Source organism: Pelodiscus sinensis, chromosome 9 (assembly GCF_049634645.1).
Source record: "Pelodiscus sinensis isolate JC-2024 chromosome 9, ASM4963464v1, whole genome shotgun sequence".
Classification (NCBI taxonomy): Eukaryota; Metazoa; Chordata; order Testudines; family Trionychidae; genus Pelodiscus; species Pelodiscus sinensis.
In genome coordinates, this window is record NC_134719.1 from 59,217,906 (window position 1) to 59,236,704 (window position 18,799).

An 18,799-nucleotide genomic window follows, 5' to 3' on the forward strand; every position below is an offset into this window, starting at 1 on the left:
TTAACAGGGTTCAAAAAAATAAAACTAGATAAAATTCATGGAGGTTAGGTCCATTAATGGCTATGAGCCAGGATGGGTAGGAATGGTGTCCCTACCCTCGGTCAGAGGCTGGGAATGGATGACTGGAGAGGGATTGCTTGAAGTTTCCCTGTTCTGTTCACTCCCTGTGGGGCATCTGGTATTGGCCACTGTTGGAAAACAGGATACTGGGCTAAATAGACCATTGGTCTGACCCAGTCTAGTTGTTCTTATGTTGACACCCCGGCTGAGCACTGTCCCAGAGGTGGATGTGACAACGTGGGTGTGGAGGTGACACACACCGACCCAGGTGACTTGTAATTAGTTGGTGGTACCCATGGGCTGTGTCTACACTGCCATGAATTTCCGGAACTGCTTAAAACGGAATACTATTCCGTTTTCAGTTTTTCCGGAAAAGGAGCGTCTACATTGGCAGGCTGCTTTTCCAGAAAAGCCCTTTTTCCGGAAAAGCGTCTGTGGCCAATGTAGACGCGCTTTTCCGGAAAAGAGCCCCGATCGCCATTTTCGCGATTGGGGCTTTTTTCCGGAAAAGACTACTGGGCTGTCTACACTGGCCCTTTTCCGGAACAGTGTTCCGGAATAAGAACTTATGCCCGAGCGGGAGCAGAATAGTTTTTCTGGAATAGCGGCTGATTTTTGTACAGTAGAGCATCATTGCTATTCCAGAAATTCAAGGGCCAGTGTAGACAGCTCGCAGCTTATTCCGGAAAAGCGGCTGATTTTCCGGAATAAGTGGCCCAGTGTAGACACAGCCATAGTGGGTTACAAAATGGAGTGTGAGAGGATCTTTCAATTCTTTCATCTGGGGCTAATAGGCTTTCCCAGCTTTACAGAGACGCTGGGAGTCTGGCATTTGGGACCTGCTCCACATTGAAATCCAAGGGTATCTGGCCAGTGGGCCATGGATCCGGCGCTTAATGTTTGTGAAGCTCTTCCAAAGCCTGGCATGGAATCTGCTACTTCCATGCAAATGTGGCTGGCTTGGTGCAATGGTTCAGAGCTTGACTCAGCTTGCGCCCGGGGGCAGTGGTAAACCAGAGCGCACCAGTGCAGCCCGGCAGAGAACATGGGAGGAGTCGCAGGAAGAGACAGGAATGCATTTCTCACCTGCAGGAGGCAGCACCTCCCTGCCCTGCCTTCTCCCGCCTCCTCGACCGGCTGTGCACAAGCCGAAGCGCTGTTTGTCTTCATGCGTCTAGAGAAAACGTCCCAGGCTGTAGCGCCGAGCACTAAGCGCCCAGTTGAACTAACAGCCTGATGGGGGCAGGCCAGGAAGGAAGAGCTAAATGAAAAGGGGGAAATACGGCTGGAAGGGGGAGGCAAGAGAGAATTTAGGGCTCACTCTAGCCCGCCAGTCAGGGAGATTTGTAAAGTGGTCAGCTAGCCCGGCTGGAGGGAAGATAGATCTGCCCAGGGAGACACAGTTCTGGGCCTAGCATTAGCAGCCCCCGAAAGCATCACTAGACACGGCCTGATGTAACGCCGCAGCACAGACTGGCAGTAAACAAAACCCAGCGCTCATGTCTGGGGGCAGCCTGGCCAGCCATGTGGGGTGAGACACAAACAGCCAGTGAAGTGTGTGTGTCGGCAGGGCGGGCGGGGAGGTAGTAAGTCCCTGGACGATGGAACAGACTACGGCCAGCAAGGTGCAGGAAAGAGGGATGGTCTCTCTTTCTGGGGCTTTGGAAGCTGTGCCCATCACCCCATGCCGCCCCTCACAGGGTCAGCGGGCATCTGCACAGAAGGCGGGACGCGCCATTGAATAGATCACCCCCCCTTGAGGTCACAACCACCCCCCATTCCCAGCCCGTCAGCCGGCCCAGCTCCTGCCGTGCTCCTGGCTTCCTGGTGCTCTGGCTCGGCCCCGCCAGGGAGAGGTTGAACCGCAAGAGCAATGGCTCCTACTTTGTGCTGACGGAGCGCCAGGGGGAGGGGAGCAGCCCAGGCTGAAGAACACTGCGAGGGCCTCCAGTCGCCTGCGCGACAGGAAACCTCCAGCCTTCCTCGGCCCTAATTCCCTGCCCAGCCCCCCGCACACCTGTCTGGGACACGCTGGCCTCGGGGCAGCATCCCTGACTGACAGCACCTGAGGCTCTTGCCCATTATCTGCGGCACATGTGCTGGCGTGGCAAAGGAATTGGGAATGGGGAGGGGGCACGACTTGGCCCTGACGCTGGGCCTGGGCAGCCAGCGGTCCCACCACGGCACGGTTTTGCAGGAGGACCCAGATTTGCTTGAACTGCCCCTGAAATCCACCTGAACAGAGGGACCAGGTCTGGGAAGGATTCCTGTGCCTGGACTGCTGCGGTGGGAGTGGGTGCTAGGAGGGAGCTATTCCTTCCATTCAAGGGGGGGGGTCCAGTGTGGGCCCTCTTCAGTCCCCCCCATGGAGCAGAGTCACTTCTAGCCACCCTGTATTTGTGTGACAGGGCGGACAAGGCCCCAAGCCTAGAAAGAGCCATAGATAAGTCCTCCAGGAGGCTAGAGAGGCTTTGAAGGAAATGGCCAATCAGGGGTCAGGGAGGACTACAAAAGGAGCTGCAGGACTAACGGCAGCTCAGTTGTAGCCCAGACCCGGCAGGGTAGCTGGCTGGCACAATGGTTAGCTCACAGTGGAGCGCTGTTGTGAGACTATGATGAACTGAGGTAAAGCCCTGAGTGAGGGGCAAGAAACTGTCTCCAGGAGGAGGGCCACTCGCTCCCGAGTGAGGAATTAAACTGAGAGGCGCTCTACAGAGGGCACCGCGATGGGACTCGGTTAGAGAAGTACCCCGACTCGGCTGGACGGCTGAGTAGCTGCAAGGCTTTTAAAACTGAGGCAATGCAGGAAGCTGCACTCAGCCAAACAGGGGCGCTCGCCTGAAGTGAGTGCCGACCCCATTGCAATTTGCGATGGTGACCCCAGCATGGACAGTATATTCTGCCTGTACAGGGTCTCCTGTGCTGCACAGCCATTGGAAATGCCATCTTGCAGGTGGGTTATAACCCTTATCTTACCCTTGGGGTAATTTAAGATCCCCTGCCATGACACAGCAGTGGGGGACACTAGTTCCAGTGCTGGCCAAATTCCAACTCAGGCAATTACATTCTCCTTCTCGAAACGCCTCTGGGCCTTTCAGGGGGATGTGGCGTTGTCCCCAGGCTGCCCCGCATTGCTGCACAAGCGGTGCTGTTTGCTGTCCAACAGCGGTGGCATTTCACCCCAGAGGAGGCTGCATTTCAGAGCCAGACACGGTGACTTTTCTCTCGCGTTGGTACAAGCAACCGGCCAAGCACTTGGGGCTGCAGGATGACGGAAGGCACAAGCTCGTTCTGCTGAACAGAGGTTTCTAACGGAGCAGATGCTGCTCCTTCGAAAAGAAACAGAACAATGGGGTATTGTTGCCACTGGCTGCCTGGAACTTGGAACTTCACGCCACGTGAATCAAGAAACGCTGGTTGGAAACGCGTGGGCAGCAGTGCCACGTACAAAGCCAAAGGGCACAGCCGCATGTCATGGAGCAATGCCCTGCGTCCCCGGGCAGGACCTGCAGACATACACAGGCACCTCGGACAGTGCCCACTCCCTCAGCACTCCGCATTGGCCCCCCTCTGTACTCCCCACTGCTCAGTTATCTTCCCCCTGCACCCCACAGAGCTGCCCCACACATTGATCTAGCATAGTCAGCCAGGTCACCTTCAGTAGGGCTTCTGAGCTCACACTCGCACAGCAGTGTCTTGGCGCGCGCACACACACACACACACAGAGCGCCTTGCTACACACCATTATTGGCTGACGTATCCATCCGCTCTCACAAACAAGAGGTGCTTTGCAGAATTAACGCCTGTACTTATTAATAGCGGAGTCACTCCATCCATCAGCACTGTGCAGTCCCCGCTGGAGCAGTGGGCAGCCGTCTCCTCAAAGGCACCAAACTCAGTTCAACAACACTCCACAGAGGAAACGAATGACAAGGTGGAAACTGACTTCCATGCCGAGGGGGTTTGGGAGCCAGACGGGAGCCACCCATGCTGGAGTTCAGCCAGGAGAGGGGGATTAACGTGCTTGCGGAAACTGCGATTGGATCTTCACTAGCCACAGGTGAGCTGGGCCCCAGACTCAGGTTTCAGCCAAAAGAGGGCACCGTCAGAAGCCCGACGGCCCCTAACACCAAGCTAAGGCACTGCTCATCGCTAGCCCACTTGGTCTCCCAGCCCAGCACTGACCATCCCAGGCGTTGTGCATCAGTGAGATCTCGCCAGACCAGGTGATATGGCCTTGGAGAAACAAGCCATACACACCTCTAGCAATACCACATGTAGGAAGGCCTGAGTTGCCACACTGGATCAGAGCACAGTCCATCTAGTGCAGTATCCCATCTCCAATGGTGGCCAACACGGTGCTACATGGCCTACCCCATCCAGCAATGCCCCGTGTGTACACCCACACACAGATCTCTAACACCGTCTTGCTCACGCCTACAGACACAGCGGTGTCACCACTGGGAATTGTCTTAGAGTGAGGGTTGTAGGACTTTAAAGGCCTGGGATCCTCAGGGATAATTACAGGTGGGTAAGGAACTCAATCCTGTTTTCTTAAGATGCCATTGCACTTGGGGTTGCCAGGTGTCCGGTATTGACCCAGACACCTAAAATGTCCGGTATTTTCTGATTTTTTCCCCCAGCCATGAGGCGAAAATACCAGACACCTGGCAACTCTACAACATACTCAGCAACTGGGCCCAACCCCTGGCTTCCTCCTCCCAGGCCCCCGACACCCCCAGACCCCACCCCCGGACTCCCTGCTTACCTGGTTCCACAGGGAAGCTGCGTTCTAGCTTGATCAAGAAAACAAAATGGCCGCTGGCAAAAAGCCTAAAGACCAAGGGGAAGCAAAGCCATCCCTGGGTCTTAGTGCTCAACCGCTCCCCTGTTCCTATTCCTATTCTCAGGCCTTGACAAACGGGGGCAAAAGCTGCTCGCCAGCCCCGCTCTGCCTACTGTGATTCTGCAGGCACTCTGAAAGGGCTCTGAAAGGGGCCATGCTGTTTTAACGCTGTTTATTTATTTATTTGTTTATTTATTGCTTAATTCTCAGAATTGTTTTTTTGCTCAACAACTTTGGTCTCCTCCCTTTTTTACTCCCCCTCAACAGAATTTTTCCCCAGTGTTTTTTTTGGGGGGAAGATGGGGGCAGGGTGTTCGGTTTTTTGGTTAAACCATCTGTCAACCCAAATTATACTGTCACATGAGACACTCAGAGCAGGTACAACTCTGCCCCTTGTGCTGGCAAAGCTAACTCCGGACCCAGCCAGGAAACCCCTCTGCGAGCCACAGACACCACATACTGATTCCATGTGCCCTTCTCCGCCCGGCGGCTCACCATTTCCAGAGGGAGCTGGGTCACAGAAAATTCTGCAGGCAAATGGATCCTCTTGAATCCTTCTCTTGTCTCCCCCATCTTGATGCCAAGAGCACAAGGCAGACTTGAGTAGAGAAGGGCACATGACAGCGGTTTGGCTGGTGGAACCAGTGCTCCTTTGGGAGGGGATGGGGGTTTAAAAGGAATCCCTGACAATATCTCAGTCCTTTAAGCCCTCAGCCTTGAGCTGCCAGTCAACACAGGCATCCATTACATTCTGCCCTGATCCCTGAATAAGTACTATCTAAGAGCTACGGCTTCCCTCTGGCTCAGAGCTGGGGTAGGCCAGGTCTACACTAAAAGGAAAGGTCAAATCAAGGTACGCTAATTACGTAGCTGGGGTCGATGTACCTTGTTTCAAGTTTCCCCATAGCAGGAGGCCGATGGAAGCAAACACTCCGGTCAGCTTCCCTTATTCCTCACAGAGCGCAGTACCCAAAGGAGGTGTGGACATTCCTGTGGCAGCGTGGAGCCCGTGACCAGAAAAACAGACGAGTCAGGGTGTTAAGCGTATACCGTCACCATTTGTCATCTCCGTTTGTCAGAGTTATCACCACAAATGGCATCTGGCCCAGCCGCAGGGATCCAGTGCCCGATTTATGCACAAGCTTAGGCCAGGCCTACGCTAACAGGGAAGGTCAAATCAAGATACACAAATCAAGATACACGAATGCTTCCCTGTCGGCTTCCCTTACTACTCGCAGACGCAGGAGTGCTGGCTACTAATGGGGGCACCCTCTGTGTTCGATTTAGAGCAGTGTTTCTTAAACTTTTTAAGACCAAGGAACACCAAACCATTTTTTTTAATGAGGAACACCGAGGATTTTTTGTTGAGGAAAAAAAGGGAGGGTCGGGGGAAAAGGGTCAAGGGAAAATTATTGAGAAAAAAAAATCACCCCTTTAAGGGCGGCCATTTTGAACTCTGTTCTCCGCGGCACACCTCTGACTGCCTTGCGGCACATCAGTGTGACCTGGAACACAGTTTAAGAAACAGTGATTTAGAGCGTCTTAACTGGACTCGCTAAATCAAACTCCGGAAGATTGATTGCGGCAGTGTCGATCTTCCATTTAGTGAAGACATGGTCTCCATAAAATACATCTTAGACCCTCAGATTATATGGGGCCATTACATTAAAAAAAAGACCAGTTTTTAGTTGCATCTTCGCCTATGTACTGGTATAGATACATATATAAAACTGTATTATTTCTATTTTCATTGTCCTTTCTGTTAGAGTAAGACACATTCTTTTGGTAATGAGATTGGGGCCTCTTAAACTTGACATAGCTTAGGGCCTCACTGTGTCATAAAATGGCCCTGCAGGGGTTGCATGTGGCGGGAAAAGTCTGTGATGGGCTAGCTTTTCACCTTCCCATAACAGGCCACCTAAGGCGTCAGGGCCCAAGACAGAGTGCCGTAGTCTTCTCTTCCCTGTATTCTCAGTGTCTATAGTGTTTAGTAGCCCCAATCTAAGACCAGAACCCCACTATGATAGACATTGCTATTATTACAGACAAAACCAGGCCTTTCTCAGTACTAGGGGTACGTCTAGACTACAGGCTTTTGTCGATAGAGGCTTTGTCAACAGATAGTGTTGACAAAGCTTCTGTCGACAAAGAGCATCTAGACTACATCCAATTCTGTCGACAAAGCAAGCCGCTTTGTCGACATAAGAGTGTAGACGCAAAGGACAGTGTAGATGCAATAACGCCTTCTGTCGACAGAACTGTTGACAAAAGGCGTTATTCCTCGTAGAATGAGGTTTACCACCTTCAACAAAATTGCCGAGTTCTGTCGACGTTATGTCAACAAAACTCAGCGGTAGTGTAGACGCAGGTATAGTTTTGTCGACAAAACCCTGTAGTCTAGACACAAGATGCGCCACTTAGCCCTGCTGCGTTATTGTGGTACAGTGGGCACAAAGGCCTCAGACAGCCCCAGGCTCGGCATGCTATCGGGCTGTACATACACAGAGTAAGAGCTGATCTTCAGAGCTTGAACTCTAACTAGAGAAGACAGAAAAAGGCAGGGTGAGGAAGGGGAAATAATGTACAAGCAGACGATGAGGATCTGGGGCACTGAGAGATTATGTGGCTGGACCAAGGTTACACAGAAAGTCTGTGGCAAAGACGAACTAAATTCACATTGCTCAAATATTTTCAATCCTAGCCCCCTCACCTAGACCTAGCCCTAAGCTTAACCACTGCCTACCCTCACCTTAGCCCAGTGTCCTCTAGACCCATCCTTCTTCTCCCTGTTACGCCTTCCTGCATGTCCACTCATGATTTTACAAGCAATTTCTAGTCGCCTGAGTCCTTTCCTTCCTAATGCTACGGCATGAATAAAGGTAAGAACATTTATAATATACTAGAAGATTTACGGCATCGCTCTAGTCCTTAACTCAATTCATTTTTGTTTTTTGGAAAATACAATGAAAACGTAACATGCTCCATTTAAATCATTGCTCTGGGGTGGGGCTGGAGATGGGGGGTTCAGGACGCAGGCTACCCCAGAGAAAGAGGACCACCCCGGCCCTCTCTCACTGCAGCAGCTTGGGGCCAGGTGAGAAGCGCCTCTCCATGGCCGCTGCAGTTCTAGCGGGCACAGCCAAGGGAGGGGGTGCATGTCCCCCATCTGGAGCAGGCCCAGGTTCATCTGCCCCCTGCACTGTCCAGCCAGAGTGAGGACTGCAGCAAACTCTGCATTTTCCCATTGCTCCCTAATGAAGGGGAACAGACAGCAATGTTCCTGTATGACTCAGAGGGGTGGAGCTTCAGGTGCCTCCCCGCCCCCCCCTAAAGAGCACCTGGGGGTGGAAAGCTTAGGGCAGGGGCAGTCATGGACGAGGGGGGTGCCCCAGCCAATCCCTTTCACCTGCCTGATGATTCTTTCTCTTTTCTGTGTGGTTTTATGAGATGCAATCCTATTCCAGGCACATCCCATTTTCCTGGCACAATCAAACCCTTTATGTTATGATAAGAGGAAACTGCATACTGAATTTGCTAGTCCTAGGAGGAGTTCTTGAACAAACAGACAGACACACAGACAGACAAAATCTCTCGACTGTATGGTGGACTGTACCACGGCGAGGAAGGCCCCGGCAGCTAGTCCACAGATACGACTGCAAACACAACCCCATTCTGAGCTCCTGCAGTCACCATTGTCCCCCAGTCTCCCATCTACCCTTCTTACTGCAGCAGGAAACTGCCTTTGGAGCTGTAACCTGACAGACTTGTTCTTAAACCGGATTGAAATTCGTTCACTGAGTCTGAAGGATCTCGATCAAAGCCAAGCTCTGCAACAGTGACTCATGACGTTCAGCATTTCTATTTTTGGATGCCCAACTTGGGATGGGCTTTTCCAGGGGGGGCTCACTGTTGTGTGAACAAAGAGCCCCTTTTAAGATGTTGCAGACTGGACACGTCAAAAACCAAAGACAAAAATTCGTGAGTCGCTTTTGGAAATTGTAATCAACACGCTAGACGTGAAACGTTATTTCCAGGAGCATAATCTGAGTACCACAGAAAACCGGGTGAATGTTGTATGTAATACTACGTCTATATCACACTCCATCTCTGACTCAAAACACTCTACAAAATGTTTGTGAACTAACTCCCACAACACGCCTGCAAAGTAGGCAGGTACTATGAACTACACAGCTACCTGGGGAAACCAAGGCAGAGAATAGTGAAGAGACTGGAACCAAACATGCTGTCACCACTGAGAACAGCCTCTCTCCATCCTCTTTGGAGCCCCCTTTCAGGTAGTTAAAGGCTGCTATCAAATCCCCCCTCTTCTTTGGACTGAATAAGCCCAAATCCCTCAGCCTCTCCTCAGAAGTCCCCTAATCATTTTTGTTGCCCTCCACTGGACTGTCTCCAATTTGTCCATATCCTTACTGTAATGGGGCCCCAAAACTGGATGCAACCGTGCAGATGTGGCCCCACCAGTGCTGAAGAAAGGGGAATATTCACTTCTCTAGATCTGCTGGCAATGCTCCTTCTAATGCACCCTAATATGTCATTAGCCTTCTTGGCTACAAGGACGCCCTGTTGACTCATCTCCAGCGTCTCATCCACTGTCATCCCCAGGTCCTTTCCTGCCAGACTGCTGCTTAGCCAGTCGGTCCCCAGCCTGTAGCAGTGCTTGGGATTTCGTCTGCACTTGGCCTTGTGGAACTTCATCCGATTTCTTTTGGCCCACCTGTCACTAGTCCATATGACTAATGCACACCCACGCCAGTATGCACGATCTGCAGTCTGGGGGATTCACAGAGAGGTGTTCGCAGGGACTGAGAAACTTGCTTTAAAGAATGGATGAAAAGGAGAAAAGCTCCACCTTGGCCTTATAGCCCAGTAGCAATATGACAAGGAATGAAAGTCCAAAGAGTGATGGGTAAGAGAACCAAGACACTGATATCAAGAGCCAGTGGACTGCTATTATTACCCCTGGCCAAACGGATATCAGATATTAGGAGGCAATTATCAGGCACAAGCAGAAGGTAAATCAGGCTATTGCCAACACAGGTATGTGGTGAGCCATGACTAACACATACAGAATTTGTTTACTGCTATCGCCTCCTCCACATCTCCCCCCCCCCCCCTTACCAGTTTGGTCCACTTGGGGTGCTCTAAAGTGAGCATTTTGGGGCTGGGGCTGCCTTTTTAATAAGTGTGTACAGTGCCTAGCACAGTGGGGGTCTTGGCTCCTGATTGGAACCAGGAGGTGCAGATGTAATAATGATCCTTATTTATTTATTTGTATTGTATTTAAAATATTTTTTTACCCCGCCTCTCTATTTAAAATATTCAAAGCGGCTTACACATTTTTAAAAAACACAATACAAATATATATCAAAATTTAAAAATACAAGACCCCCAGAGGGACATAAAACCTGCTAAAAACGTCTCGAGAGGAGGAACACACACATACAGACCCAAACACCAATAAAAGCACGAGTAAAAAGGGCAGCTTTAGCCTGACGCTGAAACAATGCTAACGTTGGTGCCAGGCAAATATCCCGAGGAAGAGAATTCCACAGCCTAGGAGCAAAAGCTGAGAAGGCCCTGCTCCACAGAGATGTTAATCTTATCGCCATAAGTGGGGGCTCCTTATAGCAACTGCATGCCAGCAAAGCCATAGCTCAGATACAAACATGAAGGGGAACCTGTGAACATAACAGGCATAAAATAGGCAACACCAGTAGCAAGCCAAAGTCACTCCAGTCCCGGCTACGGAAACAGACAACCGTGATGACGGTGACTGATCACTGACAACAAAACCACCTGTCCTACAGGCTATGTCTACATACCCAGGTATAGAAACACACCACCGCTGTGACATAGGCCCGCCGCCAGATACAATGATAGCACTGAAAACAACTGAACCCCTTGCCAGGTGAGTCTGGCCTGCTGTGTTTTTTTAAGCCAGTACTACGACTTATACTTAGCATTTCTATGGAGCCTTCCTTCCAAGGAACATCAAGTGCATTGTAGAGATTGATCACTTAGGAGAAATGATGGTTCAGTGGTTAGAAACTGGCCAAGGACATGGAAGAAATTCCCTGTTCTGCCACAGACTCCCTATGTAACCTTGGGCAGGTCACTTAACCTTTTTCTGGCTCGACTCCCCAGCAGCACAATGGAGTTACTAGCTCTGCCCCACACAGGGCTGTGGTGGTGCTAAATTCCATAAAACTCATGAGAGAGCGCAAGATCTACATAGGCAAGCCAGTTTCACAGGACCACAAGTCACATAAGCAAAGTATTATTAATTCAACCATAAGATGCAGGCAGGTCTTTTTCTCCCCATTTTACAGGTGGGGAAAATACAGACACAGAGAAGTTAAGTGACTTGCCTACACAGGCACAGCTGGGACTAGAACTCAGGACTCATAAGACCCAAACCTCTGCATTTTCACGTTCCCTACATATTGACCCCAGGGTGGTAGCCTCACAAGCCAAGAGATGTAGCCTAAGCAGCCTAGTTAATAGGCAAGACCACCAAGAGCAGGTCTGAGCTTGTTACCCTATCGACACACAATGCAAACAGAATGACATCTCCTGCCCCACTGAATGGTGGGGAGGGAGCTGGTCTTCCTGCCCTATTCACTGCCTCTCCTCTGCAGGAAGACCCGTGCCCTGTCCCACCCCAGCTCCTCTTGCAGGAGGGAGGGGAAGCTAAGGCCCTCTCCTCTCTGGGAAGAGCTTTCATGAGGTCGGCTGGACTTCTTCTAACACTCAGGAAACGGCATCACTGATTTCCCCCTCTCCATCCTGGTAAAGAGTGGGGTGGAGTGGACCTCCCCCCTCAGGTCCTACACATACTGGTCTGTCTGGGAGCCAAGATCTCCTTTTGGCTCCATTTCCCTTCTTGCCCTCATTTTCGTCCCCTGGCCGCACCCTGTCCCCATGAGGAGCGGGTAGCCACCATGGATCCCTTCTTAATGGCCACCGTGGTGACAACAGCCATTAAAGATGGCCGCCTTCCAAGCTGAGTGGAATCTACCTCAGCTACTGGGGCAGGTGGGGCAAGGGAACATACACGGGGCCTCCTCGAGAGGCGCAGCACAGGGAGGTCACCTGCTCCCTCAAACCTTTTGGGAGTGATTCAGCCCAGGCCAAGACCCACCAATGCCTCCTGAACTGAACCTTCAGTTGCCCTTGTTGAACCATCCTCCTGCGAAGAGCAGCCGTGGGGAGCCTGGCGTGGAACTAGCAATACTAGCAAAACTATTGTACAGAGACAGAGGAACTGCCTGATCTGACCTAGTGGGGTCTTCACATTGGGGCCTTCATCACTGGGGCCTCTGAATGCCTGTGACTAGTGATGTCCAGGCAATTGGGAATGGTCTCAAGTCCATCATGAAAGATACCCCAAAAGAAAGCCAGACAGTAGACCCTGCACCCCAATTACCAGGCCTTGAGGGACAGGGAAACTCCTCTTGACCTGGAATCACAGCTGAGGGGATGTTACCTTCTTCACAGTTCATCAGAGACATATCACGGGTTGCTAGACAATTACTGGCCTCATTATTCTCCCACCTGGCATAGTTGGGCCAAGAACGCTCAGGGCCACGCTTGCATTTTGTCACATTTTTCAAAGCAAATATTCCTGACTCCCGTGTGTCCTGTTTGCTGTCCTGAGACTCCTTTAGTCCAGGGTCGATATCGCACCAACACCCCCAGTGCACCTGATCCAGTATTGCGCTAGAAGGGGGATCTTTATAAACACCCTGAGCATGAGCCGGCAAAGAACTTCATGGCCTGGGACTATTTTACAAGCAGGGAAACAATATCAGAATGACCCCGGGTGTCAGATGCCAGGGACACACAGATCTGGGCCCTGGTACAACGGAGGACAGTTATGTGCAGCAATTAATGCAACGCTCTCTGTGGGGAAGCCGTTTGCATTACACTGGGAAGCTCTATTAGAGCTTTGTGCTTCTGTGTTTAAACGTGCCGGGTACCTCTGCCAGCATATCCAACATACTCCAAGGCTGCGTCTAGACTGGTAAGATTTTGCGCAAAAGCAACTGCTTTTGCACAAAAACTTGCCAGTTGTCTACACTGGCCGCTTGAATTTGCGCAAGAGCACTGACTTTGTAATGTACAAAATCAGTGCTTCTTGCGCAAATACTTTCACACTCCCGCTCGGGAAAAAGCCCTCTTGCACAAGAATAGTTGCGCAAGAGGGCCAGTGTAGAAAGGGAAGAACCGTTTTGCGCAAAAAAGCCCTGATGGCGAAAATGGCGATCGGGACTTTCTTGCACAAAATCATGTCTAGACTGGCCATGGATGCTTTTGCGCAAAAGCATCTGTGCCAATCTAGACGCACGCGCTTTTGCAGAAATACTTTTAACGGAAAAAATTTTCCGTTAAAAGTATTTCCGCAAAAATCATGCCAGTCTAGACACAGCCCACATGTGCCTCACTCCTTTTCCTCAGCCACCCAAAGACATCTTGGGCCAGATCCCCTCCTGGTGTAAATCAACGTCATGTCACTGTCTTCAGTGAGCTACCCCAATTTCCACTAACCAAGGATCTGGCCCACACAAATGTAGCCAGATCCTTAAGTAGTGTGAATCAGCACCACTCTGTTGATGTCAGAATAGTTACACCAGTTTAACCAGCTGAGAATCTGGCCCAGTGTAGACAGATAGATAGATATGAACTGTGCTTTATAAAACAACTGATTTTGCATCAGAGGCTAAAATGTTCTGCTAAAAGTTGCTTTTTCACGGCAAGGAGGAGCCACGGACAGTGTCAATGTCTATCGGATAGTTTAGAGAGGCAGGTATTCAGACTGCAAATGGCCCAAGTGTGAATTAAATAAGGTTTTTTACTGGGGGCGGAGGGGGAGGGAATGGATACAAGGAAATGAAGGCAGATAAATAAATAAGCAAAGCACAGAGAGGAGCTCTTGAAAAGCAGCGGGAGCTGGAGTCTTTGTGTGGGTTTCTCCTGCCCTCTAGCTCTGATCTGAACAGATGTGCTTGATGCAGGAAGGGTGATTAACAAGCCGAATCCTTAGTCCAATTTGGGCTTAAAATGCAGTAGTGGGGGAGGGAGAGAGGAGTATTAGAGAGATTTGGGTCTCTAAGAAGGTTAAATCCCCACAAATAGCATTCAGCCTGTGGCAGTTCTAAACCAACAAAATTCCCTTTATTTAAACACTTGGGCTTAAAAAAATGCCTATATAAGAAGATTTTGGAGAAATAATGCTTAAAATTTGTCCAGTTGTTTCTGTGTCTGTCTGTACCAGTGTCTGCTTATGGACCACCAGGCCTGTCTTTCCATGACTGCCGTCTGTTTCCCCTTTTCCTCCAGTTCCACCCGTGGGCTGTACCACCACGGAGCCAGCCCGTCTGGGGAGCCAACGGTTCCCCTTCGGACAAAGCCCAGAACGAGAGGCATGCAAGATGATGGCAAAAGGGGGCACCCCAGAGGGCATCTCGTGCAATCCGGGCAATTGAGTTACTCCGAGTTGATCCCAGAGGGGAGGCCAAAGCAGCCACGTCCTGGTTTTCACTAACCCTAAACTGCATCCAAGCAGCTGCCGGGGCAGGGCAGGATTCGATTAGGAGAAATATTAAGTTAGAAAGGGATTTATTTCTAATGAAAAACAGCTTGGGAGGATTGTTAGGACGCTGGCGTGCTCCTGAGACCGGGGCGCTTAGCCCTAAACCTCTCGGCAAGTGCTGGCAGGGAGCTTCCACGGCCGGGTCTCCTAGCCAAGAGAGAGCTTTCTCCTCAGCCGTCAGAAAACACCCAGGCCACTGACACCGGCCCTCCCGGTGCAAAGGAGACGGCTGCACTTACTTGAAGAAGTCTTCCTTGCAGTAGACGCTCCCGGCTCTGGAGAAGCACCTGTCCGCCAGCTGCATCTGGCAGTCGGCACACTTGAGGCAGGAGCTGTGCCAGTGCCGGTCGAGGACTTTCAGGATGAACTTATCCAGGATGTGCTGGTTGCAGCCGGCGCACTGGGGAATCTCTGGGGAGGCAGCAGGCGGAGGGGGAAGGGGAGAGAGAAGAGCAGCGTCAGTGAAGACAGCCCCACCTGGGGAAAGGAAAAGGCGCAAAAGGGGCCTCGGAGGTCTGTCTCTCCATAGAAACGGAGAGAACCAGTCACCAAGCTAAGCCCACCTGGCGTCCCCAGTCCCTTCTGAGGGCTCACCCAGCCCTCTGCCTTCCCGCCGCTTCAGCAACACCCCCACCTGGGCTGAACGGGCTACCCCTCAGGAGTGCCTCAAGTCCCCAGCCGAGATGGGGACCTCCCGGTGCTAGGTGCTGCACAGATATAGCCGGAGACTCCCTCCCATGGCTTCTCTTCCTCATCTAGGCCATCCCTTCAACCTTCCTGTCAAGTATCTCCCCCACTGGCCACTTGATCCCCTGTGCAGCTTCACCGTGCCTCACCTCAGCCCCATGTCTTCTTGCCCCCCCCTCACACCTGTCTGCCCCCACTCTTGGCTTCTAGCCTTCCTCACGCTGCCCCCTTGCTTGGGGCAGACTCCCTCTTCCTGCGCACCAACTGCCCCTTCCCTTCCTCAAAGCCCCCCTTAAAACCTCCTGCCTTCAGCCTTGTTCCCTGACCGTGTCCCCGCCTGATTCTGGAGGCACCACAAGGCCTCATACCAGACTGGCACCTCCAGGCTCGAAGGTCTGTGGGGGCCTCTAAAGCACCAGAGGACACCTGTGCCACAGACACCTGTGGCATAAGATGAATGACGCCCCTCACTCTAGTGCACCCCCACTTGCCTCAGCCCCACGGGGAGTGGGCCCACCACACGTTTCCCCTCCCAGAGGTCCCATCTGAGGTTCCCTTCCCAGGCCCGTCCCAAAGGAGGAATTTGGGCAGCGTGGGCGGCAAAAAACGGCTCTGAGGGCGCTTTGCTGCGCTCTGCCCATTGGTATCAACGCCACTGCAGGAGCCATGTTGCTGGGCTGCCCGATGCGTTCCTGCTCCCGGGGATTGGGGCTACTCGGCTGTGTGGAAGGGGACGCTGAACGAGCCATTGCAATCCCTGTGTTCAGGAGCAAGCGCCTGTTCGTGAGGGACGGTTGTTGTGAGGGTCCAGCCAGAACCTCATTCCCTACCCCCCCACACACGGATATCCCGGCCTAGCTCTCCCGTGGCAACGAGCAGGAGAGGCGCTGGCGCTAGCTGTGGGGCGCAAGCTCCCTCCACACACAGCACGTCGTGCGAGAGGCGCACCCACCCCCCTGCCCTGGTGTCATGGCAGCCTGGGCTAGAAGGCCTGGCCGGCAGTTCCCTGGCAGTGACGGGCTCTGTGGGAATCACTGTGTATTGAACTGGACATAACGGCTCCAGTCAGGGGAGCTGCACTTAGCGCCCCTGAGGAGAACGTGACTGAGGTTGTAAAGTCCCACACAGAGGCCCCCTTCCCCGACTCCGCCTCACCCCCACTGGCCACAGCCCTGTTCCCGGTCTCAGCCTCCCTCCTCCCAGTCTCTTTGCCCGGCCAGTCGCAGGTCTCCCTTGGCGCTCTGGCTTTGACTGGCTGTCCCCTCCTCACTCAGCCTCTTGCTCCCACCCTCTGGTGCTCAGACCCCCAGCACCACCTGGATCCGGGGCTCAGTGCCATCTGGTCTCACCCTGGGCTCCCAGTCCCCATCGCCCCACCAGCTCCTGGTCCCTCCTTCCCTCTCCCCCATCACCCTCAGGCTCCATCCCACATTCCCCCCCAGGCGCCTTCCCCCAATCTACAGGGCTTCCCCTCCCCTGCCAAGTCTGGCTCTTGTCCTCTCAATTCAGGCAGCTTCCTCCTCCACCCCAACAGGGCCCAGGAGGGGGAGCTATGAGAGCATTTGAAGAGACAAGCTTCCTGTTCTCCATTCCTTCCGTGCCCAGACCCAGCACGGCTTGGCCTGAAGCACCCATGAACAGCAACTGCTGGGAAAGTCCTGCCTGACCCCAGGCGGGAACTTGCCCACTGTGGATTTAAGTATTTGGGGAATTAAGCTGAAAAGTTCTAAGTCTCTACTGAGCAGGTGCAAATTGCAATTTTTCAAAGGCTGGAAACCTGGGTGGCCACGCTTACGTGGCATTTTGCAAAGATAACAAATTTGCTGTCCTCCCCTCCAATGTGCAAGGCCCTGATCCAAAGCATGGGAGCACTAGAATGTCTCAAAAAAGAAAGCAGTGCCTTGCCACCAGAATTTTTTAACCTCAGCAAAACAACATATTCTATCTCCCTTAGGCTTGGCTTTTCAAACGCTTGAACCAGTTTGGCTCACATTTTCCAAAACAACTCAGCCTTCGGCAGACACCCAACAAGGTGTGCAAAACAAAACAAATCTCAGCTGTCTACCCGGGCCCTTTTGCGCAAAAGTTTTGCACAAAAGGGACTTTTGCCCGAACGGGAGCAGCATAGTATTTCCACAAAAAGCACTGATTTCTTACAGCAGGAAGTCAGAGCTTTAGCGGAAATTCAAGCGGCCAGTGTAGACAGCTGGCAAGTTTTTCCGGAAAAGCAGCTGATTTTCCGGAAAAACTGGCCAGTCTAGACACAGCCTGTGTGTTTTTTGCAGAAGAGGATATGCAAATGGGGCACTCATTTGCCTATCTCACGCTTCATTTGCATATCTTCTTCGGATCCTTTTTGCAGAAGAGGTTTTTGCGATTAAAAAGCCCTGTGTAGACGGGGCCATTTGTTGGGAAAAAAACCTTTTGCACAAGAGCCCTTAGTCCTCAAGAAATGAAATTTACAGGCTCCTGCGCAAAAAGGGTTTTTATCGCAAAAACCTCTTCCGCAAAAAGAATCAGAAGAAGAGATGCAAATGAAACGCGAGATATGCAAATGAGCATCCCGTTTGCATTTCCTCTTCCGCAAAAAACACACAATGCAGACGTAGCGTCAATGCATGAGCCTCTACAGCTTAAGCTAAAGGAGTCACTCCACTAGCCAGCAGTTATATAAGGTTCTTATCCTCCTATGGACCTGCTCCTAGAAGGCAGCAAAGACTTGCAATTTGCCAGGGTGGCCATAAAGCAGTGGTGACCCAGTTTTTTTCTCATGACCCAGTTGAAGAAAATCGTTGATGCCCATAACCCAGCCTAGTTTGACTAGCGTGCAGGATCTGGGATAGGGCTGAGGATGAGCTTTGGAGTGTAGGAGGGGCTCCAGCTTCGGAAGGGGTCAGTGTTGAGGCAGGAGGGGCTTACCTGGAGCGGCCCCCGGTCAGCAGTGCAGCGAGGGGGCTAAGGCAGCTTCCTGCCTCTCCTGACACCGCAGACCATGCTGCGCCCAGCATGCTGCACCCAGCCAATGGGAGTGCGGAGCTACTGCTTGGGGCAGGGCGGTGCATGGAGCCCGATGCGCTCTCCTCCCACTCCCCCACCTAGGAGCCGGGCCTGTTGCCAGCCGCTTCTAGGGTGCAGCACAGTCTGCGGTACCAGGACAAGCAGGGAGCTTAGCACCCCCACTGGTCACCTGATCCCCCTGCAGCAACAAGACCCAGCGCCTGACATTCCTCCACCCAGCACGGGGTCGTGACCCATAGTTTGAAAACTGCTGCCACAGAGGACACTGAGGGTGTGTCTAAACTACATGACTCCATCGATAGAGCCATGTAGATTAGGCTGATCGTCAAAGGGAAATGAAGTCACGATTTAAATAATCGCGGCTTCATTTAAATTTAAATGGCTGCCGCGCTGAGCCGACAGACAGCTGATCAGCTGTTTGTCGGCTCAACATGCTAGTCTGGACGTTCCCGCGCCGACCTGAAAGCCCTTTATCGACCTCCCCGTTATGCCTCGTAGGATGAGGTTTACCGGGGAGGTCGATAAAGGGCTTTCATGTCGGCAGGGGAGCGTCCAGACTAGCGCGCTGAGCCGAC

At 52.1% G+C, this 18,799-nt stretch overlaps 1 protein-coding gene across 1 annotated transcript in view; it reads right to left on the minus strand.

Moving 5' to 3' along the window:
* Positions 1 to 18,799, minus strand: part of LHX4 (LIM homeobox 4) — a 60,083-nt gene that overhangs the window by 21,464 nt on the left and 19,820 nt on the right. Inside the window, exon 2 of the mRNA XM_006126940.4 lies at positions 14,759 to 14,930. Within this exon, the coding sequence (XP_006127002.2) occupies positions 14,759 to 14,930 (172 nt within the window). The remainder of the gene's footprint in view (positions 1 to 14,758; positions 14,931 to 18,799) is intronic.